This window comes from Drosophila takahashii, chromosome 3R (genome assembly GCF_030179915.1).
Source record: "Drosophila takahashii strain IR98-3 E-12201 chromosome 3R, DtakHiC1v2, whole genome shotgun sequence".
Classification (NCBI taxonomy): Eukaryota; Metazoa; Arthropoda; class Insecta; order Diptera; family Drosophilidae; genus Drosophila; species Drosophila takahashii.
In genome coordinates this window covers 17,558,459-17,584,671 of record NC_091681.1, presented here as the reverse complement: position 1 = coordinate 17,584,671, position 26,213 = coordinate 17,558,459, and the positions used below count along the sequence as shown (strand labels likewise).

The 26,213-nt window shown below is 43.3% G+C and overlaps 1 protein-coding gene across 5 annotated transcripts; it reads left to right on the top strand.

Annotated features, from left to right (window-relative positions):
* Positions 1 to 543: 543 nt before the first annotated feature.
* Cad86C (Cadherin 86C) lies at positions 544 to 26,008 on the top strand. Of its 5 annotated transcripts, none has more exons than XM_017149640.3 (12): positions 544 to 778; positions 14,198 to 14,946; positions 15,627 to 15,710; positions 15,818 to 15,943; positions 16,000 to 16,149; positions 16,211 to 16,325; positions 18,270 to 18,462; positions 19,816 to 21,136; positions 21,183 to 21,331; positions 21,965 to 22,055; positions 22,447 to 22,637; positions 22,696 to 26,008. In XM_017149640.3, the coding sequence occupies exons 2-12, from the start codon at positions 14,200 to 14,202 to the stop codon at positions 25,322 to 25,324; spliced, it is 5,796 nt and encodes a 1,931-aa protein (XP_017005129.2). In that variant the 5' UTR covers positions 544 to 778; positions 14,198 to 14,199; the 3' UTR covers positions 25,325 to 26,008. The 5 variants fall into 5 exon arrangements, 3 of the variants coding, with proteins under 3 accessions (XP_017005129.2, XP_017005130.2, XP_017005128.2); XM_017149641.3 differs by lacking the exon at positions 544 to 778 and adding an exon at positions 2,984 to 3,710 and having other exon boundaries at positions 21,201 to 21,331; XM_017149639.3 differs by lacking the exon at positions 544 to 778 and adding an exon at positions 2,984 to 3,710.
* The last annotated feature ends 205 nt before the right edge of the window (positions 26,009 to 26,213 follow it).

Sequence of the window (26,213 nt, the reverse complement as noted above, 5' to 3'; positions counted from 1 at the left end):
CTGTCAGAAGAGCGAAAAATCGGCCACATGGCCGAATCCGAGTTCGAAGAATCCGAAAATTTTCAACAAAAGCCAGATTAATTATTTTCAGGCAGTGGAACTCTTTCCCTTGCCTCCGCCTCGTTCTATTGATTACCCTAAAAATAATTTGAGAAAGTGGAGACGGTGCGATAACCGCTGGGTGCCGAGGTTGTTGTACCTCCGAATTTGATTTTAGCCCTCTGCTAAAGTGTTTTCGTTAGCCCAGATAAGCCATCTGCTAAGAGCTGGCTTCCTAAATAGAGCATCAACTACCAAGTACGTGTGAAAACTTTCAATTCACTTGGTTTTCTAGCTTACCAGTTACCTCGTGGAATGGCTTTCGGTGTCCCAAGTTCTTCGGAACCCAGGAATCACTCACAAAGACCCTCTGATAAGAGGCAATAAAACGAAATTGCACCATTGCAGGGTTTAACAATACGAATACGAAGCCACATGTTGCAGGCTGTCAAAGTCAAAGTTACGAAAGTGCCGAAGCGCATCGCGTGATTTGTGCCATCTATCTACATACTATATCTAATCTTCCATGCGGATAAAGTTAACATGACAGTGAAAGCCCCAAACTTATGGCAAATATTGAATTTTGAGTAACAACATGACATTTGTTTTACTGCTGTCTTGTATCTCGAAAACGGGACGTTTAATAAACTGTTTAAATCGAGCGAAGAACGCTGAGGACCTCAGAGGATAATGGAGCGCAACAAATCGAGAATTAACTAAGGAATTTTAACAAAATGAGGTAATTACCATTTTCGTGTTTAAATTTATTGGAAAAATCCTATTTTTTGTGTACCTATGCTACTCGATGACTATATATATTTATTTGTACTTAAGTATGCATGGTAATGGTGATGGTAATGGACTTTTGACGTGTTCGATTTGATTCGGACCTTTGGACTCCTTCTGCCCGTCGTCTGTATTTGTTTTGGCCGCCTGGCCACAAGGTCAGGCCGTCGTCATCGTCAAAATTAATATGTGTAGGTCAAAAAGGTTAGGTGCCGTTAAGTTAGTATGTTCAAGGTAAGGCCTAATCGAAGGCCCATAAACCAGGCTCAACTGGTGGATTCGATTTAGGGCGTAGCCAAAACCATTGGCATTCAGATAAACCATCGGTACGTCGTCCTCATTATTGGGTTGACCCCATTCAAGGAGCCTGGGATGTGGAAGATTCGGGATAGCTATAGCTAGAGAGCTTCGTCATCGCAAGACGTGACTAACTGGGAAGGAAAAAAGCCTGGAAAAGTGTGTCACCACGTGGGCCCCCCTGGCCAAATCTCAAGTTTTCCAACTGCAGCCGAAAATAAAATAAGAAAAACCGCCATGCACACGGAGGTTAATATGAGAAATGGGTTCAACATCTGCTCCGAGTTCTGGTCTTGGGTCTTGGGCCTGGGATTCGGTAAACTCGTTTAGGTTGCCGCCCTCATTGTGTTTTTTTTTTCTCCCATTCCTATTTTTTTCTCCTTCATTTTTGGCCCGTGTATAAATATCCTATAGACAGCGGCACTGGAAAAATATTTTAATGTACCTACGATAGGCTGCTCCGGCGCTCTGCCGACTGCATTAGATGCAGGTCACAAGATAAATAGCACAGAACACGATTACACATATTGAACAAGCTGAAAACATGATCGAATTACTGCAATTTCGTGTGTAGCATTTTCCGGGCCGACGCCGCGGAACCAACCCGAAAAACATTGGTTCCGTAAATGTTTTAATTTGTTCGGGGAGGAGGCTGGCGAGGGGTTTTCCTTTCGACCAAATTAATTAAACATACATAAGTCATTAATCGAAAACATGTTGGTTTTAAATATTAGCATAGTCACGGCTTGCTCTCGAGAACTATTAAAAACAATGACCTTTACAATATTTCCCTGTCGACATGTAACCATATCCAAATTACTTATTTCGAAAGATAACAAGATATTAAACGCAACCATTAATTCGACACCTTTGAGTTAACTTGCTTTAAAAACTTTGAAGATATTAAAAGTAAACGTTCATAAATAATAACTACACTTTTAAATAAGCCTTTTAAAGATTAGTTTGTGTTTATAGCAAATAGTACCGCCTACTTAAAGCCCAAAAATTTTGCAAATATAAAAATACAAGGAGAAATAATACCTAAGCTTTTGGATCCTAAAATGCATCATAAATCTGACCATCAGTGGAACATTAAAATGAAATGAAAGCATTAAGGATTTAGGTATAGTCAACTTTTTACTTTTAATTAGACAATTTATTATTTTCCGAGTTCAAAACTGCTTTAATTTTCTGCTTTAAAAATCGCAATAAAATCGCCGAATTTAGCACCGATATATAACATGCAATAATGACTTCATGGCTTCATTCTGCCACTATGGCTATCCGAGTGTTTTAGAGTCACGAAAACGGCTACAAATTACCTATTGTATAAGCCTTGCAAATTTGTGGCCAATAGTTAAATAATTGAAAGAAACGCCATTTGCATGTGCGAACGCAACCGAACACAAGAGCTGCAGGATTAATTGCGGACTCGTCCGCTTCCGATAGTTCTCAGGCTTGTTTATTATTGGGAATATATCAAGGTTCATTGGAGTGGATGTGGATGTTGGACGTTGGCTGTGGAGGTGATGTTGTTGTACCTACCGGCGAGCGAAACGGGTTTACTTGCTGCTCCCACAAAAACAAGAGTGGGTTTTGCTGGGGTTTGTTGTTAAAAGAGAAAGAGAGAGAGAGCGAGAGAAACCGGCTTTCTGCGGAGAATTCGAAATTCTCCCCGTCAAGATAAGCTCCACTAGTCCAGCACTCTTTCCGGACCATTGGCGGCGGCAGTAGCACTTTGTCGTCGGCGCGCTTTACAACAGACCCGGATCGGAATCGGATCGGCTATAGGTATAGCTGCGATTAAATCGTGATCGCGATCGGAATTGGAATTGAAATCGGGATCGTTACGAGACGAGACGGGAGGCAGCATATATAATTGCAGCAATTTAATGTGGTCGGTGGACTGCTGACGCTGCTGTTTGCTGTACATACTTTTCAGTTTCGCAAACGGGAGACACAAAGAACGTTTAGCAAATTCGTCAAGTTCCCGAAATAATCCACGCCAGTATCGGGTTACCCGAAGAATGGTTTCCTAGTAGTGACTGACAGGTCTGGGATCTCCATCCCCATTAATTTCGAACCGATCTGATCGACTTTGATCTAATCCGAAGGCAAGGTCGTTCGGGGTTCATTCAAGCGAATCGCCAAATTGGTTATCTGAGCAGCTTAGAAAACACGGATCATTCGAGAGCAGCGGTTCGGTTTCGGTTTTCGATCGGTTTCTTCAGTTTCTTCGGTTTCTTGTCTCTCAAAAAAAAATAAAATTTATTGAAGACGTGCCACTCGCTGGATGCGGAAGGATAGTTGGTAAAACAAGAAGTAAAGTAAAACGCTGAAAAATGTGCCTTTAAATTAGCCACCAAATGTGCTGCAGCGATTTTAAGACATGGACTATTAATATTCAGTGCGGGTCCGAAAATGTCAATCACTTGATTACAAACCACAAACAAAATCAGTGAAGTGCTCGAATTCGGGTTGCATAAATAAGGCGACTACATGGAAAGTTGAAATTAAAAGTCAGACTGTGAAGATACGACGATTTTTCACTGGAGTTCACATCGCAGCTCTTTTTAACCATTCAAAAGGTATAATTGAACTAGTTTGTATGTACATATTTAATCAACTGTGCGAGGGAGAAAATAAAATAAATATAAATCAAGTCGCCGCGGGCGAGAAAAAATAATAAATAACAAATAATACATAACTAAGAGTAACTCTCTTTTGTAATATTATATAAGGTCATTTTTGAAAAATATAATAAGCGTGTGATGAAAAAATATTTGGGGAATCGCTGTAGAAAATGTTAATACCTATCTTCATTTTAGCGAAGAATGCCTTTTATTATTCTATTTAAATTCATAAAAGTTTATTAATGATCTTAACTTTGATACATCGTTTTTATACAAGCTGATCGTATTTCAACAGACACCCTAAATCTTTCGAACCTTTTTTCCGAAATCTATGATCTTGCCAGATGATTTTCCAGTAAACACCTACTTTGAAGCTAATTCGGGGGATAATCCCCCATAAATACTCGAAACATGAAACCATATGGTGAATCTAATCAAATCGTTCGGTCTGTCGGTCGGTCCATGTTGATGGATTACATAACGATGTACATTCATCTGCAGCCAGCAAGTAAGTGACTGTTGCTGCAGGAACTAGCCAAGTTTGTAGATATATATAGCAAGATATATATGTATATATTGAGCCGCACAAACACGATGGCTACCAGCCAACGCAAAAGCAAACGCAAACAGAAACTCAAGCTCAAACTCAAACAACATACCTGGGCACTTACATGAGTGGCAACAACAACATCGGAACGACCTTGCCTGACCCACTTTACTCGGGGCAGTGCCAAAATTGACAGCTTTGCGGCATTTTAAAATTTATGCTGCAGAATTATCCATAATGGCTGTGTTTTATGTGCCGGCCCGTCCCGTGCGTGCCTGAGCATCGAAAATGTGCATTCGTGCCTCGTTTAGCACTGGTCCCAGTTCTCGAAAGTTTCAACTTTTCCCGGCCATCGATCGCTGCTTTGCTTTCATTTATAAAAAATCCGACACGCCGCTGAGGGGCGCAGTCATATAGTCATTTAGTTGGGTCGACGGTCTATGATTTATTTTGTATTTTTCTACAAGTCGAGTCGAGCGGAGCATATTTATTAATTGGGGGGCAGGCTGTTGGCCTCTCCTAAAACGCCAAATTAGACTACTGGATAGCCATTCGATCGCAGCTTCTGCATCTGCATCCCGATTAACAGTGCCCGGAGACGGAGACGCTTAAAGTTAATTACATCGATGTGGCAGCGGCATCGGCATCGACATCACATCAGGCATCGCATCGCGTTCGTTGCCTCAGTCTTTCGATTGCTGCGAGGCAACGGGACGCACATCCACGTACTTCAGCTTTCAGCTCGTAATGGCGACTAGTTCTCGACGGTTGCCCAACAGTCTGGAGTCGTTAAAGTGTCGTTCAACCGGGCTCTTTAAAACACAATTCGGAGTCTGAAGCTATAGCTAAAGCTAAGGCTGAATTTGAAGCCTTTTGGCCAACCGACCCGACCGACCGCATGCAGAATGAAGAACAATAACTGCGCGAAGGCACATAAAGACATTTATTTATGCTCGACGCCCACAATGTCGCCGCTGCAGTCGAAGTCTGGCCTACAGTCGCGGCTCTTCGCGTACCGCTCTTGGCCAAAACACTCTTGGCCAACTCTCAGCGCGTCCCATTTGCCAAAGTGGAAATAAATTTTTGCTTTATTGAGGAGAGCAATTATGGCCTACAACGAAGCGGCGATCCCTTACAACGGCTGCAAATAGATTTTCTGTTCCTCAGTCCCAGTCCGAATCTTGGTCTTATTGCACTTAAAGAAATACCTTTTAAGTCAGGGACTCAAGTCAATTAAATTGGGCTTTTAATTAATTATTTTTGAACTGATAGTTCATGAAAAATAAATAATTAATTTTACACTAAATTATGTGACCTATTTACAACAACTATTTTTCTTTTTTTTTCAACAACTTACTCTCTGTCTAAAATGGATATATTTTATTTGAGAAAATTATAATAATTTGGTATCGTTTATTACTTTTATTAAAGGTTTCAAGCAATGTTAAATACGTCAGTATTATTGCGTTTAAAATTGTTAAAAGATACAAAGTTTAAAGGCTATAAAATAAAAATGTTATTTTTAATACAAATTAATAGTGTTGAAGTAATTATTCCAGCTGTTGCCAAGAATGAAATTCTAAATATTTCTCTTAAGATTTCCATAATGCAACAATATCAATTAATTCCTGCTTTTGCCGAGTGTCTTAATGCCGAAGGCCTCTCGTCCGCCAGCCAGCCATCAGTCACAGTCTTTGTCTGGCCGTCTGCGAGGCTTCCTTCATCCGTTGACGGTTGGTAATCCAGACTGAGCAGACTGAATCGAAGGCTGGCCAACGGCAAAGGCGTTTTTAACGTACCTATATGTATATTCTACACTATACTATATAGTACGTACTAGGTACAAGTCGGATCAGATCAGATCGGATGGATGGCTGGCTGGGGATCCTACGGAGCGAGCCTGGCTGTTTCCGTTGATGCGGCTTTACTGCAATCCAAACAAGCATTAGAAGTCGGCGGGATGGGTATTTAAACCGAGATGGCAATGCGAAAATAAATGTAAATCAACTGGGCAAAGGCAAAGGCAAAGGCGAAGGCAGAGAGTGCCTGAGTGCATTTTCTTATAAGAGTTCACATAAATTAAGCCAATTAATTTCGTGTCTGCCAGCGGCCCGTGGCTGGTTGCCGATAAAGTCGAGATTCAATTTGAGTACTCAACACGCTGCCGGCTGGAGGATCGGATGGGCGATCGCCGATCGCGTTGCCCCGGGTGGAATAGGAGACTCTGGGATGTCTGGAACCAAAGCTAAAAGCAAAGCTAAGACCAAAAGCAAAACCATCTCTGTATCTGTCTTCGCTGTCAATCCCACGCACCATTTTATGACGCTGCTCGCTGGGATTGCTGTTATTGCATTCATTGGGGTCTTTTATTTACATTTTTATTTTATTTTCGCTGCGTTTGGTGTAGGGAGTAGGGATCGTAGGAACCGTGGCCCGAAAACAAAGCGGCAGCATGACGGATAAAAAAATTGGTATGTAGAGTCGACAGGCGAGACGAACCAGGTTCCAGGCGATAGAAGAAGGCGCGGGCGATGACGCTGTAGATGTTGGGGTTTCTTAATATTTATCAGACGATGATGGCGAGCTGTAGCTCCAAAGGCCCCAAGACGTTGGCGTTGGCACCCCGACTAATCGAATAGTCTGTGGTCCAGCCCCCGTGGTCTGGGTTTTGGGTCTCTCTATGGATCTCTATGGATCTCTATGGATCTCTATGGACCACATCCCCATCCACATCCGAGTTGGATCTGCAGTTGAATGCGACGGTTGCCGAGGGACCCAAACAAAACATTGTTTGTGCTCTTCATTTACAATCGACTGTGAACTGCAGGCCAACTTTCTGGGTTTCTCGGTTTTCTCAGTCGCTAGGAGCCTCTGAACCTTGTCTAGGCCGCAGTGCGTTCGTTGTTAATTATAGGAAAATGACTGAAACAAAGGCTACGAAAAAACGTTGGCAGCCAGCTGCTTGGAATTGCTGAGATGAAAGGAAAACATCACAGTCGGCCCCGACGATAATTAGAAAATCTGGGGAAACGGCCATAGTTCAACAAAAAGTTTTTAGTCATCCATAACACGTACATCTGTACGTCAACTTGGCGATCAGAGGATTGTGATTGTGATGATGGTGATAAGTGCCAGTGTTATTATTCTCAATTAGGAACAATTTAAATGATGCTTTTAGTAATTATGGCTTTATCTTATTTATTTAAAATTTAAAACCAGCTTTGCCACATTTGAAAGCACATACTATTATCTCGCCCTTGGCAGATATTTGCCAAGCATTTACAAGCTACAAAGAAAATTCTTAGAAAGCGCTAAGGTATTTGAGTCAACTTTGATTTGCAGATAGGAAACCAGTTATGAACCGTTGTAAGAGTGAACAATGCCTTGGATAACTTTATAATTACTTGGATAATCAGAATGGAAGATACTAAATTTCAAATAATTATTTATCAGGTACACACTAAATATTTTAGGATCTTTTTTATACTTGCAAGGAATTTAAGAACCCATCGATAATCCATTCCCGCTGGCGATTGAATAATCAGTGTTTGCCAAGCACTTTATGGGCCGCAATTAAAATACAGGAATAATATATTAAAAACGCTGCCGTTCTCAGACATGCAGCCGTAGTTATCCCTGTTGTTTCCATTTTGCTCAGCTATATTGCCTTTATGCGTATTTATTTTACCCAGCAAGGCGCACCCAGAAACACGCCCGCAGCTGCGGCAATAAAAACTTTATAGATGCAGATATGTACTTACACTGCAAAAATCGACTGCAAATACATGAATAAATATACGTGTGTATGCTGACGAGCTGACAGACAGACAAAAGCCCAAAGACGGAAAGGAACGGCCGGCGGGTTTGGGTTCGGGTTCGGGTTTTGGGCCCAGTCGCAGTCACAGTTCCAGACCTCAGACCACAGACCCAGGCATAAGCCCAGCTAAAACCCAGCCCCAATCCCAATGCCCCACCCCCTGAAGTCCAAACAGGAAAGGATAGACGGGGCTTCTAGCTTGGTGAAGGACGGTCGACGGTCGCATGGGGGACACGAACGAGCCACGAAATAAACGTTGATTACGAGTCTGCGCCGCTAGCTGCCTTCGCCGTCTGCTAGCGGTTGCACTGGGAAAATGTTCTACAAAAGGATCACTTACTGTACTAAAAGGGAAACATTATTTTCATCTGGAAGATGGCATTTCTTCTTTCCAAAACACCTTAACTATGCTTTAATGGCGCCTCAGTTAGCAATAACTTTTTATTGCCCAAAAAATGACTTGGGAATTATAACGAAAAATGTATAGCACCAAAATGTAGCTGCTATGCTTGTTTTCAATTTTTTTATAGGACTTTTTCTGTGTGGTTTCTTAGAAAACCTAACTCAGTCATCTGAAATCTTCTTTATAAAAAATATAAATATTTTTAAAAAATAGAAAAAACTTGAATTAATATTTAAACTTACTTAGTTACTCATAAACTTTACAATACTCTCTTAGTAACATGACCGCTGTTTATTCAATTATCAATTAGTGCATTTATTTCATTAGTTCAAACTAATTTCTCGCAGTGCAGCAGTTTGTTGCTGCCCGCTGTCTGGCTGCGAGCTCTATTGTCGTGAAGCAGATTAGTTTGCCATCAGGTTCAACTTTATTTGCAACACAAATTTTCATTCTACTTGTGTGCAGCCACGGCGCAGTCGCAGCCAGTTGCAGTTTGCAGTTTGCAGCCCAGCCCGAATCCAAAAGCCGAGTCCGAGTTCGAATCCAAGTCAAGTCGCAGTTGCAAAAAAAAAAAAGCAGAAACGAAAATAAAAATAGAGACAAAAGTGCACAGCTCACGAAGCTGCGTGCTGTGGAAGTTGCAGTTGGATTTTGAACCGGAGCCAGGCCAGCCCGAAAATTGAACAACGCCCAAAATCTTGTTTTGCTCCAGAGTGAACTCACGAGCTTTTCGGCTGCGCCGCGCCTGCATTGGAGTGGGAATACTATGGGCAGACTCAATATCTGCAGACCACAGACCATGGACTATAGTCTATAGCCTGTGGAACGCAGACTAGACCGGAGACTAGACCACAGACTTGGCCCAAAAGCAGGAAGGCATCTATCATTGGCTGCGGGTCGAAGTTTACATACCCTTCACTTGCGACACAATAAGTATGCGGTCTGTCAGCCCTGGCAATTTGCAACCAATAAAAACGAAACTGTTTCATTGAAATGGAAAACATTTCCCTATTTCTTGCTTCCTGTTTTCAATCAGCATGTTTGATGATTCTTTTTAATGATGTCCATATCCTTTATTGAAATGGCTAGCTATAAACCGGACCTTAATTTAACAGGAAATAGAAATGGTAAACAAAAACTAGATTATTGGGAAAAAAATAGGAAAATAAAGTTGTAAGAATAGTAAAACTAAATCTTAATTGGTGGGCAGAGAAAAATTATTTATGGGTCATCGTAAGATTAAAACCAAACCATTAAATCTAAAAAATCGAAGTCTTTTCAATTGTTTAATTTACGAAACAATGCCACTAATTAGGTCATCAATTGAGAAAATAAGGCTACTGCAGCAGGCATTATTGTTCCCAAGTGCTCAGCCATTTCAAAGGCATTTCTGAGTAGCACAAATTAAGCCATTTTGGGTGGTAATAAATTCAACTGACTCATACTCCTTTCTGCGAAGAAATGTAGTCTTGCCTGAAACCGCGCGCGTTATGTGAACGATTGTTTAATCCTATATATAGATATGGATAGGTGGAGAAGTAACAAATAGCACGGAGCTTGGATCTTGTAGCTTATAGCGAAACATCAAGGCGTTGGCTGTAGATCCAGCCTGAGATGGAGACCGAAGCAAAGACCGGGCCAACTTCATTGCCAGTGGTAGCCAAGTTGGCCTGTTGCCCAGCCAGGCAAGCTGTCTGACTGCTCCGGAGCTGCTTGGTATATGTGTTAAGAGAAATTCGGTCAAATGGCACAAATATTGTGTGTGTTACAATTGTTGCGCAACAGCAGCAGCCGTCGCAGCCGGGAACTGCGAACTGGGAAATTGGTATTGGAACCCCGAGAGTGGAACTTAACTGGGCCTGGCTTTGGATATATACTTGCAAATGAATGCATTATCGGGCATTCGGGCGCACATTTATTCGCCTGCCAGCCAGCCAGGCCAGTCCCCGTTCCAGTCTCAATCCAAGTCCAGTGTGCATATATAACACAGATTCATTATACCGCAGCCTTTCTAAGCCAAATGCGGGCAGCAGCCAGAAAATATTGCAACACGCTGGCGACCAAAAGCGAGGGTGTCGGGTGGCCATAGCCTCGCCTCCAAACTGCAAACTCTGTGCTCCAAACTCCATACTCCAAGTCGGGCTGCCTGGGATCCGACTGACATAACTGGTCATTGGCTTGTGGCTAAGGACTCGACGATGCCACTTAGATGCAGCTGCACAAACTGGAAATTGGCAAATACAGCTAGCACGAACGAGCGAGCGACGGACAGACGGACGGACGGACGGACGGACTTACGGACAAGAAGCAGAAACCGGATTGCCAATAGCTCACAAAAAAGTCTGAGCTCGCAATTTAAGCAGCCGTCGTTCGTCGTTCGGTTCGCTTCGTTTCGGGCCAAAAGGAGCTGCTGCACTGAGGGAAAAGTGGGAAAAATTACTTAAACATAACCTTTTATACACGTTTCTTTTATATCATCAAATTAAAAAAGTAGTTCCTAATTATTTTTATTTTTTAAGATTTAAAAAAGATTTGCTTTTGATAAAAATATGTGTCTTCCTTAATTATAATGGATTAAATTATAGAATGGTATGGCAACATAAAAGCGTAAGGTTTAATATATAAGATATTTAGAAAATAAATCGGAATGGATTTCATATCTCTGACAATATTAAATACAATTTTTATTAGCAAAAAATCAAAAGAATCTTTTTAGAATTTATTAGAATTTAGAATTAGAATTTATATAATATATTTGTAATACAAGAAAGGATTAGGATAGGATTAGATTTTGTAGGCTTTAAATACCCGAAATTTAAAACCACTTTCAGTGGCCTTTTCCCTCAGTGTATCCCCACTGCTTCTGCTGTCTTTTGGCCAGTTTTTTGTAATTACGTGGAGCACACACGTGAACGCTAAGGGCCAGCAAATGGTCCGAGTGCCAGTGCCAGGATTTGGTCAATGATTTCGCCGCGGCTACTGTCTGCAGGCTCCGGTCGATTTTCCTGTAATCGAGCATCCAGAACGCTCGTTTTTTCCCCTTTGTGTCCAGCGATTTTGCCACTGGATGTCGGTGTCCGAGGCCCTCAATTTGCTCAACTGCTGGGTGCTGGGCACCCTGGCACTTGGATGAGTGCAAAAACGGAGAACAGAAGAAATAAATGAAAACTATACACTGTCATTTCAACACCGTTTAATGTCCGCTGTCATTTGTGTCAGCGTTACGGTCCGAGTTTTATCATCTTTCACGCTGTTTGTGCTTACCAATTTGAGCAATTTGGGCTAAGAAAACGAAAGCCGTCGCGATCTATTTCTTGATTTGCTACGCTGGCTGCTGTCTTTTCATCTCCACCTAAGTACTTATTTGCTGGAAAAAAGCGAGAACAATTCACATTCCCTAAGGTTTATGGAATTTTCATTAGAATAACGAGTTTCAAAAGCAACTAGACCAGAAACAAGCGGCGATACGTTTTGTAAGAGTCTCGGAGAAATGCGTCTAAAGTACCGCTTATAATTGTCGCACATGATTAAACGCAATAAAATCTTTTCGCGTTTAGACAGACGAGACGTGACCGCTTGAATGACCGCGTTACCAATTCTACTTGCGATGATGATGACCAATATGATGACGGCTCGCGAACGAAACTTTAGCCCAATTATCTTCTACACATGGCGACGATTCTTTGGCCCGAGAAGCACATACTCATGTACCGAAGCCAAGCACATAATCCCACTCCACTTTTTCTCTCTCTGAATGGGATGAGTCGACATTTCATCTGGGGTCTCTTAATTGCGCCAGGTTACATAAAGGTCATCAAAGTTTTATGACTATTTGCTGCCGGTTATTTTATGAGTTGATAACGATCTTCAGACTGCAGTATTATTCCGCTTGAACAAAACGGAAAGTTATTAAGTTGTCATATTAGTTTTAATTTGCTCAAGCCCCATTCATTTTGAAGATCATGGGTTAAGTCAAGCTGTTTATATTTATAAGTAAGGAATTTAGGAAATTTTGTTCCCTCATCACCATTTTCATTGATAGGTGAGAAAGTAATGCCCTTTACAAAAATGTTGGAAAGTAATTCCGGTGATACCATTACAAAAAGGCCATTAAAATACACAGAGTATGTGAATGGGAAAGCCTTTTCATGAATCGATTTGTGTATGTCCATTCTTTCGGCGAAACAAAAGCAATTAGGACAGCCATAACCTTTTCAAGTGTTAAGTTCATAATTTATGCCCATTTCAACATATTGCCAAAACGCTTTCAGCTCTTGCTTTTCGGCTTGCTCATTTCTCTTGCTCAAATACATCTGTATATGGCACACAAAAATAACAAAAAAAAAAAACATAAGTACTAGCGGCGGAAAAACATTGACCAACTGGTCTTAATCGTTGTGAAAAGTCGTTGCTCAGAGCGATTGCATAAATGGCTGAGTATTTTGTTAATTAATAATATTACAACTCGGCCTGCTGTTTGAGTATTTTGTTCACAGTTCACAGAGTGCCAAAAACTGAGCGGGGTGTGCGACAAATAAGCAGTCGTAGATCTCTTAATTGCATTATTTATCAGCCTCCACTGCTCACTGCGGTTAAGTCGTACAAATTGGCCTCTTCTGTTGGTCATGGCTATGGCTTAAGGAAAAATGAAAGTGCTGCAGTATTAATTATGAAATCTAATTCGATTTCGTAGCGCTGCCCAGTCCGCCCCGAACGGAAAATGAAAGTAGACGTGGTCGCTTGGTTGGTCGGTCGTTTGGTCATTCAGCCGTCTCATGAACCGGACGCCAACTTAAACCTTAATGCATAGTTCACACTTGCACACCCGAAGCGATCCAAATCCAAGCGATCCAACTGCAGTCCAGTCCAGTTCGGACTTGGTGCTTGGATTCGTCTTGGCCCACAAAAGTTATGCATTCGAACGATGACGATGATTCGGCGTGGTTTTGGGCCATTGCACAACCACTCTCGTTTCCTCTAAGTCGACCTTTTGGAAATCCGTAAGCCCAAGATGCAGATCAGATGCCCCGATACTGTTTAAATGATCAATGATGATGCATTACAAGCCCTTCTTTAAATTGGCCCTCTAATTGAATTACCTCTAAACCCTGAATTAACACTATCCATTCGATACGCATTGCGTTGTAATTAATTTTAACAAGGTTACCGTTTTTTTTGGAGCAAGGAAATTCCAATTTGGGGTTTTCCCAGAGGCTTAACATTCAATTTCATAACTGATTTTAGTATTCAGACAGCGGAAGTAGACCCCATTTATTCGTATTGGTGGTTTAAGTCCAAGTTATAATTAAATTTGTTTAAAATAAATTATTTTTTATAACAATATTCCGTTAACTTAAGGTAAATTCCATGTTTGATAAATAGAGATTTTAGATTTACAAAACTAGTTCTTAGTTGTTATTTTTTAGGCATAATTACCTGGTATTTTTAAACAACTAAGGTAGTAAAGTTATACAAAATATAAAAGCCAATACTTAAAGATATTAATATTTCTTTAAGTTCAGCTCTTTGGATAAACTCAAGGACTTCTAAATAGAAACTGTGAATTTTTTATCCAATGAATAATTATGTTTTGATGAGCTAGCTGTAAGAGTTACTTTACCTATTTTGGTCAGTACTAAATCCCCGTTTTTTTCGACAATCCCCTCTGATTACAGAAATGGCTTCCACAAGTAGCAGTCAGCCGGAGAAGAACCGATCACATGTCCCGCTTTGCCGCCTGGGAACGGAGCCGATCAGTCGGACGAGCGCCGCTGAGGAGCCCAGTGGGCAGAGGGAATGCTACTACTACACCCCAGCTACCTCCCCGCACCACCAGCACCAGCACCACCACCACCATCGTCTGAAGCAGCACCACCGGCATCATCACCATCATCATCATCATCATCATCAGAACCAGCAGATCCAGCCCCACTGGCCATCGCGACTGGGTCCGATTGGTCCCTGGCTGGGCGCAATGACCGCCTATCGACTGCTGACAATCAGCCTCCTAATTGGCATTCTGTGTCCACATCACGTCCAGGGAGCGGACCCCAAGTTCGATCCGACCACGCGCATGCGCCTGGTTCTTGTGCCGGCGGACGCACAGGTCAACTCGGTAATCTACAGGTTGCGTGCCACCGACGAGGAGTTCGACTATCCGCTGACCTTCGAGTTCGTGGGCGATGCCAGCGCCTCCACCGTCAAGGTGGAATCGCTACCCTGCACCAAGTACAACTCGGTGTGCCAGGCGAATATCGTGCTCCAGCGACGCCTGGAGCCCGGACGCTACTACGACTTCCAGGTATCGGTGAAGGACACCAAGGGCGGAATGACCACGCAACTCTGCTCAATTACGGCCACCAATTTCACCACGCCGCACGAAGTCATCTTCCCGCACAAGCCCGGCATCATAATGATACCCGAGGTGAGAACACAGCCCATCCACAGTCCACATGTGCCCGCGATCAGAACGTTTCAATTACCAATTACAAGAAACGCCCGTGAAGAGATCCCTTGAGGAGAGCTAGGGCACTTGGAAAAAGTTCCCTCATTAATAGAAAAAGTAGAGAGAAATTGGTGTAGTTTTTTAGAAATTTCAATTTTATTTATCATAAAAAAAATTACAGTCTAAACTTTAAAAAGGAATATGACAATAGACCCTTCATATCTTAGTTATATTTAGACTAATCATTCTGGAAACCCATATAAATTTATTACAATACTATTTATCATGCAAAAAAGACAAATCTTAGAATTTAATCTAGGAATATTATGATAGATTATTTGTATCTTGGTAATAATATGAGATATTATAAACGAATCTTCCTTGAAACTCATAGAAATTTATCGCCTAGCAAAGTAGCTACATTTATTAGACTTTTTGCCCCAGTGTAACCACTTTAATGAAGCAGTAATCAGATAAGCCATTAGAAGCACGTCTCCCAATGGGAAGATGCTATTCGTTTTTCATAAGCGATCCTCGTACACGATAATCATTGTTATGGTGCAAAATTACAAGCGGATTCGGACAGGGTCAAATGTGTAATTTACCCCACCGAAATATCATCAAAAGTTATAAGCCTCAACCCCGATTTATCTTTAAAGGATGCTAAACGCGGCACGGAATTGGATTATGTAATTGCCCGCAAGAATCCGCTGTTTCAAAAACCAGTCTACCTCGAGTTATGGGTAAGTGGAGATGGAGAATCGGGGATTGGGGATTGGGGATGGGGGCTGGAGACCCCTACTAACCCAAACGGATCTTATGATTTATGGATCGTACTCTTCGCCAACAGGGTTCTCCGCTGTTTGCCATAAGACAAAAAATCGTATCTTCCGAGACCACAGAAGGCACCGTTTTTCTACTGGGACCATTGGACTTTGAGAAGCAAGCCATGTACCACCTAACGATACTAGCCAATGTGAGTGGTTAATGTTTAATATATAGGAGATTGGTAATATTATGTACTGCCCGCAGGATGCCTATGCTGAGCCTGGCCAAGACAGTCGAAATATAGCGGGAATGGAGATTGTGGTTATCGTCCAGGATGTTCAGGATGTTCCGCCAGTTTTTACATCTGCTCCCCCAGTAACCAAACTGCCACCGGGAATACTGCCAGGCGATAAGGTAAATCTATCTATATTTTCTATATCTTATGAATACTAAACAACTAAAATTTTGACTATAGATATTGCAAGTTCATGCTGAGGATGGCGACAAGGGCAATCCCCGGGAGGTTCGCTATGGATTGGTCTCCGAGAACAATCCGTTCACCTCCTTCTTTGACATCAACGAAACAAGCGGTAAGTGGAAGATCCATTACCATGCGGAAGTATACTTTATTTCCAAGGCTAAAACATTTATCACCGCGATAACACACTTTAATTCCTCCTTGGCCAGAGCCCAAGGCTACAACGTACTAAGAATGCTTATATAATAGTTACTCTCGCCATCGTCCACTGTAATAAAATAAGATAACATCTTCATGGGACACTGATAGTGCATAGATAGTGGAAAATTTTCAGCTTTCTGCGGCTCTCAGATGCATCGCAGATTCCCATAGAGATGTGGAGGCCAGGCTTTTGCAAATATAGTCGCAGGAAGCAAGAAAAATGGTCTGCGCATGGGCAGCGGACTTAAAAATATTGACCACAAGTAAAGCAAGCAAAATAAATTGGACGAAAATCAGAAACCACAGTAACAGCAACAGCAAGAAAAACAAAAAGAACAGGGCGAGAGGGAATAGCCGCAGAACAACGTCAGGTAACCGATATTAACATAACTACCAGGTGGTGCGGTGGTGCGGTGGTGCAGTGGTTCAGGAGTTGGGAGTCTCCGAGTCGAGCAACACGGCAACCCGCTTTGTCGTCAGACTCGTTAGATAGAAACCCATCTTCACCCTCCGCCTTTCCCCGAATCGCGATTCCCCATTACCAGTACCCCATTCCCGATTCCAGCCAACTTCCTCCGACGTCAGCGGCAATACCCGTTCGTTGCGGCCAAGTTCTGTGCCGCAATTTGGCCCAAACCAAAACCAAAAGCCAACGCCAAAGCCAAAGCACCACAAGAGACTTCCTTGTTTCGTGCTAGTCTCGTCTCGTTGGCAGTAGCACTTTGATGACTTTGGCTATAAGGCCAAGCGGCTCCCCTCCCCTCTACCCATCCCCCCTCGAATATAATGGCCAGGCTGTCTTCGAGCTCCTCCTCCGCCACCCCAGTCAACCCACAATTTCTGCTAGCCATGTGCAGTGGGAAGCGAGCTGGCGAACGGCCTTTGCCGAGGCCTGCCTGCCATGAAGATTCACAGTTTGCTGGCTCTTGCCAAATGAATTTCAAATTGGAATCCCTTTGGGGCAAAACAATTAACGGCGTGGTGCTCGATATTCCCACTGGCCGGATTTATTTAAGAGTGCTTGTACCAATTTTGGGGCTTGCAGACAAGAAATAATTACTTAACGGAGAGAACGCATAAATATTAACTAGTTACGAGTACTCCAAGCTTATTAGTTATTCAAATTGTGGGTGGCAAGGTTAATCAGGCGCTTGTAGATAATCCACCAAAAGTTAGTCTATGGGAAAATCTCTTCTCTCGGGCTGCGCAGAATCTTTGCATATTACCTCAAGAAACGACCACCGGGGAAAAGTACAGGGCTACGATAAAAAAGCGTTCGATAAAAAATTGGAAAAAAGCATAATCAACGTGAACTGAACTTGGCGTGGGAACTACCAACTTTCTGCACCATTTATCAGGTTTACTGATGACGGGCTGGGTGGAGAGAAAAAACACTTCTTGTGCCGCAGGCAGAATCTCTAAGCATTTACAGCTGCCTTGGGCTGTGAGTTTTTTTTAGTACGCAAATCACCCCGGAATAAATGCAAAACACTAGAAGAAACTGCAGTTCCCATAGTTGACCTTCATAATTGCCTTTAGATGTGGATGATTGGGGTTTTTATATAAGGTTTTAGGTTTCTGTACAAAAGTATAACTTAGTTATTTTATAAAAATGATTACTTAATATCCTTATATTTTGAGATCATCTGGTTAATTATGTATTTAAATATATTTTATATATAATGTTTTAGGTTTCTCTAGAAAAGTACTAACTTAGTTATTTTATAAAAATGATTATTTAAAATCCGTATATTTTAAGATCATCTGGTTATTTTTGTATTTCATTCAAATAAGTAATTTAATTTTGATTTTCTTCCTTAATTAATCACTTTTTTTTGTGCTATTTGGATTGCAGGTGAGATCTTCCTGATGCGACCCCTCGAGGACATTGCCTTCATCACGCATGTGGGGGATCCGGTGCTGCTCACCGTAATTGCGGAAGAGGTTAAGGTGGGTCGTGACGAGCCGCCCGCACTGGCCTCCACGGTCCAATTGGCGTTCTTTCTGCCCGATCGCACCAATTCGCCGCCGTACTTCGAGAACGATCAGTAAGTACCAGCAGGTTCCCATCGCAGCAGCCGGGGGGTATAAAAAACCAAAAACAAAAAACACACTTTGAGACGGGGGGCTTGAAGGGCAAACCTGCTTAACCACTATAGATCCCTGGTCCTCCAAGTGCAATTTGGAGAAGTAGGAGTGATGTTGCTTATCCGAAAAACAAAACCCAAAACAGAAAAGACACCCAACCACAGTGCCTGCGACCAACACAAACAACAAATTTTAGCCGCGTCCATTAGCATAAAGTCCTAAAATTCTTGGCATAGGCATCCACGATGACGGCGACAAGGCGACGACTTAGAAGACTCAGACCAAGTCGAAGACGAGGACTATAAACTCTTCTGCTGAAATCAGCGACTGCAGCCTCCATTTATGCGCACTAACTTTGAACTCGAGTCCGTCCCAGCCGAATTCCCGACAAACTGGAAACAGCCAACTGCTAGTCCAGCTGCAGTCGGAGAAACGGCGATCTTAAATCAAGAATATTCATCAGACTGAAGGGGGCTCATGGCTCAAAGAATGATTTTCTGATTTTTATTGATGGACTGTAATGAAGCTGGCATATTTTCAAGGAATACTTGTAGATTAAAAGACCTAATGGTTGATTGGGAAAATAGATATATACTTTAAAAGCAACAACCAAATCATAAAAATTAAATATTGATATATATTTAGACAAGAAGAAGAAGGAGTTATATATTTTATTGAAAATATGTTTTTGGGTTTATAAAAACAAAAAATCAAAAGTGTTAACTCACTAAGCGTTGTATTAAAAATATACTTAGATGTAGTATAAAAAAGTGGTTTTAATCGAATACTAAATAGTACAAATTCTATACTCATTAGCATTAATTTCATATGAAATAGTATAAACTTAATATTTTGTAGTTTCATTTCTATACCAAAAGTTTCAATTTAATACTTTTAAGAGTATTCATTTAATACTCATCTTATTGATGCAAATTTGACACTCAATAATGTAGAATTCATGTAATAATAGTTTCGTTTCTATGAATATTTTGTTTTGGGTGTACGAATTTAGGGAAAAATAAATTAGGAAAAATAAATTATGTTTCCAATGGATCCTAAAATACACTAATTTTGAAAAAAACACGTTTCACAATCAAGCATACTGATTTTAATTTCTTGAAAATACTGACTGACTACCCAATATTTTTTGACGACTGTAGGACTGTAGAAGTAGCTTGTCGCACGCCTTTACAACAGTGTACAGGCGTTCACGAAGTTCTTTCCCCATGCTAATCTCTGGCTCACGACTTTTCTCCGATCTCCTCCTGCTTCTTACCTTACATTTCCTCCTCTCTCCCCCTCTCCCCCCGCAGCTACGTCTCGAGGGTGGACGAGAACGCCCCCCAAGGCACCGCACTGACGTTCGTTGATCCCTACGTGCCGCGGGTCTACGACGATGATACGGGCAAAAACGGAGTCTTCTCGCTGACGCTGCTCAACAACAACGGCACGTTCGAGATTAGCCCCAATGTGGCGGAACGGAGTGCCGGATTCCTCATCCGGGTGAGGGATAATTCCATGCTGGACTACGAGCAGCGGCACTCGGTGCAGTTCCAGGTGTTGGCCCAGGAACTCGGACCGGCCACCAATCTCTCGGCCCTGGTCAACGTGACGGTGTACATAAACGATGTGAATGATAATGCTCCGGTCTTCGAGCAACCCGCCTATTCGGTGGAGCTGCCGGAGAACATGACGGCGGGCACCAAGGTGGTCCAGGTACTGGCCACCGATCCGGATTCCGGTTTAGGTGGCAAAGTGCGATACACGGCCATTCTGGGCTATTTGAATACCTCACTGAATCTGGATGCGGAGACGGGGCTGATTACCGTTTCCACCAACAAACACGGCTTCGATCGGGAGGTAATGCCCGAATACCATCTCTATGTGGAGGCCAGGGACATGGACGGCGAGGGAAACCGGGCTCAGGTGCCGCTGATAATCAAACTAATCGATGTCAACGATGAAACGCCCATTTTCGACAAGGATCTTTATGAGTTTATACTAACGCATGATCTAATGGGCTTCACCACCACGGCAGTAATCCATGCGGAGGATAAGGATGCGACTGCTCCGAATAACGAGGTGCGCTACGAGCTCATCAATGGCAACTACGACAATCAGTTTGTCCTGGACAAGGTGACCGGTGAGCTGACGGTGAGGGAGAAGATCAACCTGCGGGCCAAGAAGAATGCCAAGACGAGAAGACGTCGACAGGCGACGACTGCCGATGACGAGGATACGGATATATTTATCCTCACAGCCAGAGCTTATGATCTTGGAGTTCCGGTGCGCTTCTCCACCACCACAATCCGCGTTTATCCGCCGGAGAGCAGGAAGCGCACTGTGAAGTTCGTGGTGCCGGGTCACAATCCGGATAAGGCCAAGACGGAGGAGACCCTTTCGGCGCTTTCCGGTGGCAAGGTGTACATCCACAATATCCGCCCCTTGCGACCCGATGAGCCAGGTGCCAAGGATATAGCGGCTGGGAATCCGGGCATCAAGGAGCGAAGTGTGGTGACGGCCACCGTGATTTATGACAGCTCTTCGGTTGTGGATATTTCGGAGATCCAGCAGCGGTTGTCCCAGCACAACAACTCGTATGCCATCATGCCGCAAGATTCCTCGCGCACAGACGTAAGTGGATCCTGGGGGATCGGGTTGCTCCATTGCCTTTAATCAGATCCTAACTCCCTTGCAGACTCAGTACAAGGCCGAGAACAAGGTGCTCTTCTGGCTGCTCATCCTGCTGGCCACCCTGGTGGCCCTGACCATCCTCATCCTGCTGCTCTGCTGCATCTGCTCCTGGTGTCCACTTTACGGGGCGGCGACGTAAGTACAACTAAATATATTCAACTTAGATGGGTGGATTAATTGGATTCTGAATTCCTCAAGGAAAAGTATTAATCTTTGGAAAGGCATATATATTCTGTACATATAAGCAATCAATTAAAGATTATCCTACATGTTTTCCAAAGATTATTATTATTAAACTTACTGGCCTGTTGACTCTACCACTTAGTTGCAGTGATAAAAGCTAAGATGGAAATTGTGTAATTGTAAATACTCATGTGGAGTGCATTCAAACTCGTTACAAGTGCACATAAAAAAGCCTCACTGTTTTATAGTTGCAATAATATTTATTAAACGCTGACTTTCGAATGCTAAATTGGTCATGGGTGAGCCGATCTCTAAACGTAATGCCGGCAAATGCAAAGTGGTCGAATATTTACGATGCCCAATAACTGTTGAAGCTGTAAACACGCAATTGCATTTTGTTAATGACAACATGAGTTGATTAACGGATTCAAATTGACTTTGAGCAATTAACCGAGTCCAAAGCCATACACAATTCCATACGATCAACTGGTGGACAAGTACCTTAACATTTCTGGGATTATTTACATTTAATCAACACATCACAACCATTCTATCTATGTATAATCTTTTATTTTTCTCTTGTAGCAAAAGAATAGTTAATATCAGTAGAACTGAAGACGATGTGCATCTAGTGCATAGGGAAATGGCAAATGGAAAACAAACAAAATCTGTTCAGGTAGATTTTGAACTTTTTCGAATTCAATTGTAGTAGTAAACGTAATGCAAACGAAACGCACTTACCAAATTCCAAATTGCAAAAGCTATCAATTTTAAGTTTTTCATTTTTGATTTCCTTATCGACTACGAAATTATTTCACTTTGCACAAATAATGGATGTGGAAGCCTATCAAACAAGTTAAAACTAACCTGAGAATACATTTCACAAAGCAATTATTGTTTTTTAAATTTATAATTAAATCTTCTTGTCATTTAATGTTTAATAACTGCTTAGTGAAAATGTCTCTTGATTCTCTTTGCTTCATATGCATTATTAATATCCTTATAAATACCGCGCTTTTTAGGGTTAATAGAAATCTTTATAAACCGAATCCCTGACCATCTTTTAGGTCGCCGAGTGGATGGGAAGACGCGATGCCTGGTCAGCGGAGAAACCTCCCGATACCCGAACGAAGCCCACCCGCTGGGAGTTCCACGATGGACGTGAGCAGCTTGACGAAGACGTAGGAAGGGCCCAGGACCTCGGCGAAGGAAGACACATCCAGTCGGCCGAGGAGCACCAGCGACGTGTTCGCATTAAGTAGGATTAAATCAGTGGATTGAAAATCAAACAAAACATTTAATAAAATATTTCCCAGGAATAACCGCACAGCCAAAGACGATCTTCATCTTAATTTCCACAACTCTAGGACTAATCTGATCAACGACCGCGACGTTTACATGGAGGATGTGATTGAGAATCGCGACGGGGCGATGGACGACAGGGAGCACATGACCAGGACGCGGGTGAATAGGCAGGAGTATTCCCGAAGGAAGCAGTACGACTCGGAGGTGCGGCACATCGACGATGATTCCATGCGAAGGCACGAGATTGATCGGGGCAGTGACATTGACTTCAACACGGCCCACAATAGTCTGAAAAGCAAACGGGAGCTGTTCATCAAGGACGGCAACGTGGAGATCCTTCAGCTGATGACGAGGGATAAAACAAGGGATGGCTTGAATCTGGACGACGACAATATCTACGTGAATGTCCCACTGAAACCGGCGGGTAATCTCTCCCATCCGCAGCTCCTGATGGTGGACAACTCGGGCAAGGAGATCCTGATGCGCCGGTTTATCGAGGAGCAGCCGGATGGCAAGCAGATCATCAGGGAGCACTATCAGATTGTTCCGGGCGCCACATATATACAATCCATGCCCAATGAAGTCCAGCAGGGATCGACGCTGAAGGGAGATACCTTTCCATTGGGAAAATCGGGACCAAATAGCATAGTTTACTCCCAGCTGGAACCGGAGGTCAAGGTCATTCACACCCAGCCTGTGCAGGCGGGTGGAGAAGGTGGTGTCTCCCTGGAGCAGCAGATGCAGCCAGCGGTTTCCAATCAGTCACTGACCCACGAACTGGAGAACTCACTCAAGCAGCAGAATGCTTTGCTCCGGCAGATCCTCATGGAGAAGGAGAAGCTGGAGAATGCGTACACCCAGCACGAGGTGGCCCTGGAGACGCAGAGTCTTCCCGGCCAGTCGATGGCCATAGGAACTCAGACGGATTGCGATGCGGGGACTCAGACAGAGGGACTGGATGGTGACTTGGATCCAGAGATTATCCAGGCGAAACCTTCGCGACGAAGAGCTCGCAGCGAGAACGATGAGTCCATGTCGGAGGATGGATACGAGTATGTGCGCTTTAATCCTCCCAATAGTCCCGAAGGAGTCTACTGGGTCAAGCGAAGGAGGACGAAGAAGCGGCCAAGACAGCCGCGCAAGAGAATCGTGATGGTGGAGGAGGTGAAGCGCAAGATCCGTACGCCCATAAAAGAGGAGGAGGAGGTGCAGGAGCGGAAGAGGCGCGTGCCGCCCAAGAAACCGCTGAGGGAGACCAAAACGAGCATCCTGCGCAAGCAGTTGAGTGACGAAAGTCGCAAGGATCAGTCAGTCAGGAACGGGGATAATGCAGATAGGATAGCAAACGGAAATCGCCGGCGATCCGAAACGGAGCTGGTCATGGAAATAACCGATTCCATGGATGAACTAGGCGGCAGTCCGAGTTCGCACAGCATCCGTAAGATCCAGGTGGAGAAGTACTATAAGCATTCAGACGCAGATTTCGATGAGGACGACACGGAGTACTCCATCGATTCGGATGGCGATGAGATTGTGATCAGAACCAATTACCCCAGTAGGGTTCTTCCGCCGAACGAAAGATACCGAAGGGAGGAGAAGATATATGCAGAGCCAGAGGACTCAGTGGGTCACAAAAGATCACCGAGAAAGCCTTCGCCAGTAGAGGACTCTCATCCAGAAGCCATGCCACGACTTTCAAGGCGCGACAGCTCCAAAAGAAGTTCCCGCAAGCATACCTCCTCGGAACCGCCGCACAACCGAGTGTCCATCTCCAAGTACGAGTCCACGGTGACGGAGAATGGCAGGAAGCTCATGTCCACCTCCACGGAAATCGTGGGATCCAAGCGATCCCTCACCGATCGCAGCTATCAGAGTGAAACGGAGCTGGCTGCTCTCGAACCCGAGGAGCGAAATGTGCCCAAGTACATGGAGTGGTACTACAACAAGAACAAGAAGTCCTCGGTCAGTGGACGCACCTCCACGGAGTCATCCAAGTCACAGCCATCGAGTAAAAAGAGGGTGGGAGCTGCCGAGAAGCGGGTTTCGAAAACCAGAATTACAGTCCACCCCAAGGACGTGGAGGATGTGGATGAGGAGCGATATAAGCCGGAGCCAGCGCCCAGGAAATCCCCGCCCAAGGGCAGTCGAATGCTGAAGGAGGACCGAGCTCTGAACAAGCAGCACAAACCAAAAATCGAGACTGACACGAATCACCCACTGCTGCAGCACTCGGAGCACCGCTTCGAAAGGGAAAATGTCCTGGAGGTGCCGGCTGCACCCACCAAACTGCCTCACTACATGTATCCCGAGACCCCACCACATGCAGCTGCCGCCGGCAAGGAATCCAAGTCGAGTAAGGAGTCCAAAGCCAAACCCAAGCCATCGCCCATCCGGGAAAACGAAGTCAAGGTGTCCAACTCGAAGATCTACGTGGAGAATCGCGGTCCGGGACAGAAGCAGCTGAATGCCTCGACCCTGGAGGATGATCACGATTCGGGGATAGCCATGAACTCACTGCTCAACAGCCTGGGACGTCGGAATCCCATTGCCGAGAAGAAAAGCGTCTTCTCCATCGCCTACGACGATGTCAGCCGGGTCAAGAAGATCAACTCGGGGGGCGAGTCGCCGCAGTACTCGTAGGATCCGATTAATTCCAAACCCTACAAAAGGAACAATCATATGTGATAGCCGCCTCAAAGGCTCCCTACCTGCGAATCATCGAACCAACACTATCTGCAATACTGTATAATATACACCAAAAGCCAGCATGTTAACCCCCTTATGTTATTCGTAGTCTACGGGATGTTGAGAAGTTTCAATCAACTCGTTTCCGTGCACCGAAAATACATACATACGTTAGGATCCGGATCGATTAGCCGCCTTCATTTTACCCATAAGCCGACAGATGTAGTTCAAAGTTTTATATTTAACGTTATATACTTTAAAGTGTGGTTCTGTTGAGAGAGAAAGAGAGGTTCGATTACTTCTCTAATCTTCGAGGTTTTGGATCACCAACGTATTCAACTCTATCCTATATGAATAATATACTCGACTATGTATGACCAAAATTGTTAAGAATATTTATATGGATAATGTTTAATGGATCTTTGTACATACATACATTTGTAATCATAACCCACAAGTCATTACCAAGTGCTTTCCTAACCGAAACTTGTGCAAATGTGTGCGTACATAAGCTAATGTATATTATGCAGTCGGATAAACAGATGCCTGCCATATTGAAAACACTTGCTAATATAATCTAATAAATCAGAAGCAAGTTTTTGTAAATACTTTAATTATAAGCTTATGCAAATAAATCAAATTAATCCCAAAAATGTCTTTTTATTATGACCAGTACTCAACGGAATTGAAGTGTAAAAAACATAAATGGTAAGAGTAAAGACTTTTTATTGGTCAATGGTCAATTATATTTCCAAATAATACGTTTTTTTATTACATTTAATAATAAATGCATAATTAAACATAGCACTTGCCAAGGAAAAGGCCTTACATTCCCTCTGGCTTT

Coding starts and splice junctions, on each gene's coding strand:
- Cad86C (XM_017149640.3), top strand. CDS start 14,200: ATGGCTTCCACAAGTAGCAGTCAGCCGGAGAAGAACCGATCACATGTC. Junction 14,947..15,626: donor GCATCATAATGATACCCGAG/GTGAGAACACAG, acceptor TTATCTTTAAAG/GATGCTAAACGCGGCACGGA. Junction 16,150..16,210: donor GAATACTGCCAGGCGATAAG/GTAAATCTATCT, acceptor TTTTGACTATAG/ATATTGCAAGTTCATGCTGA.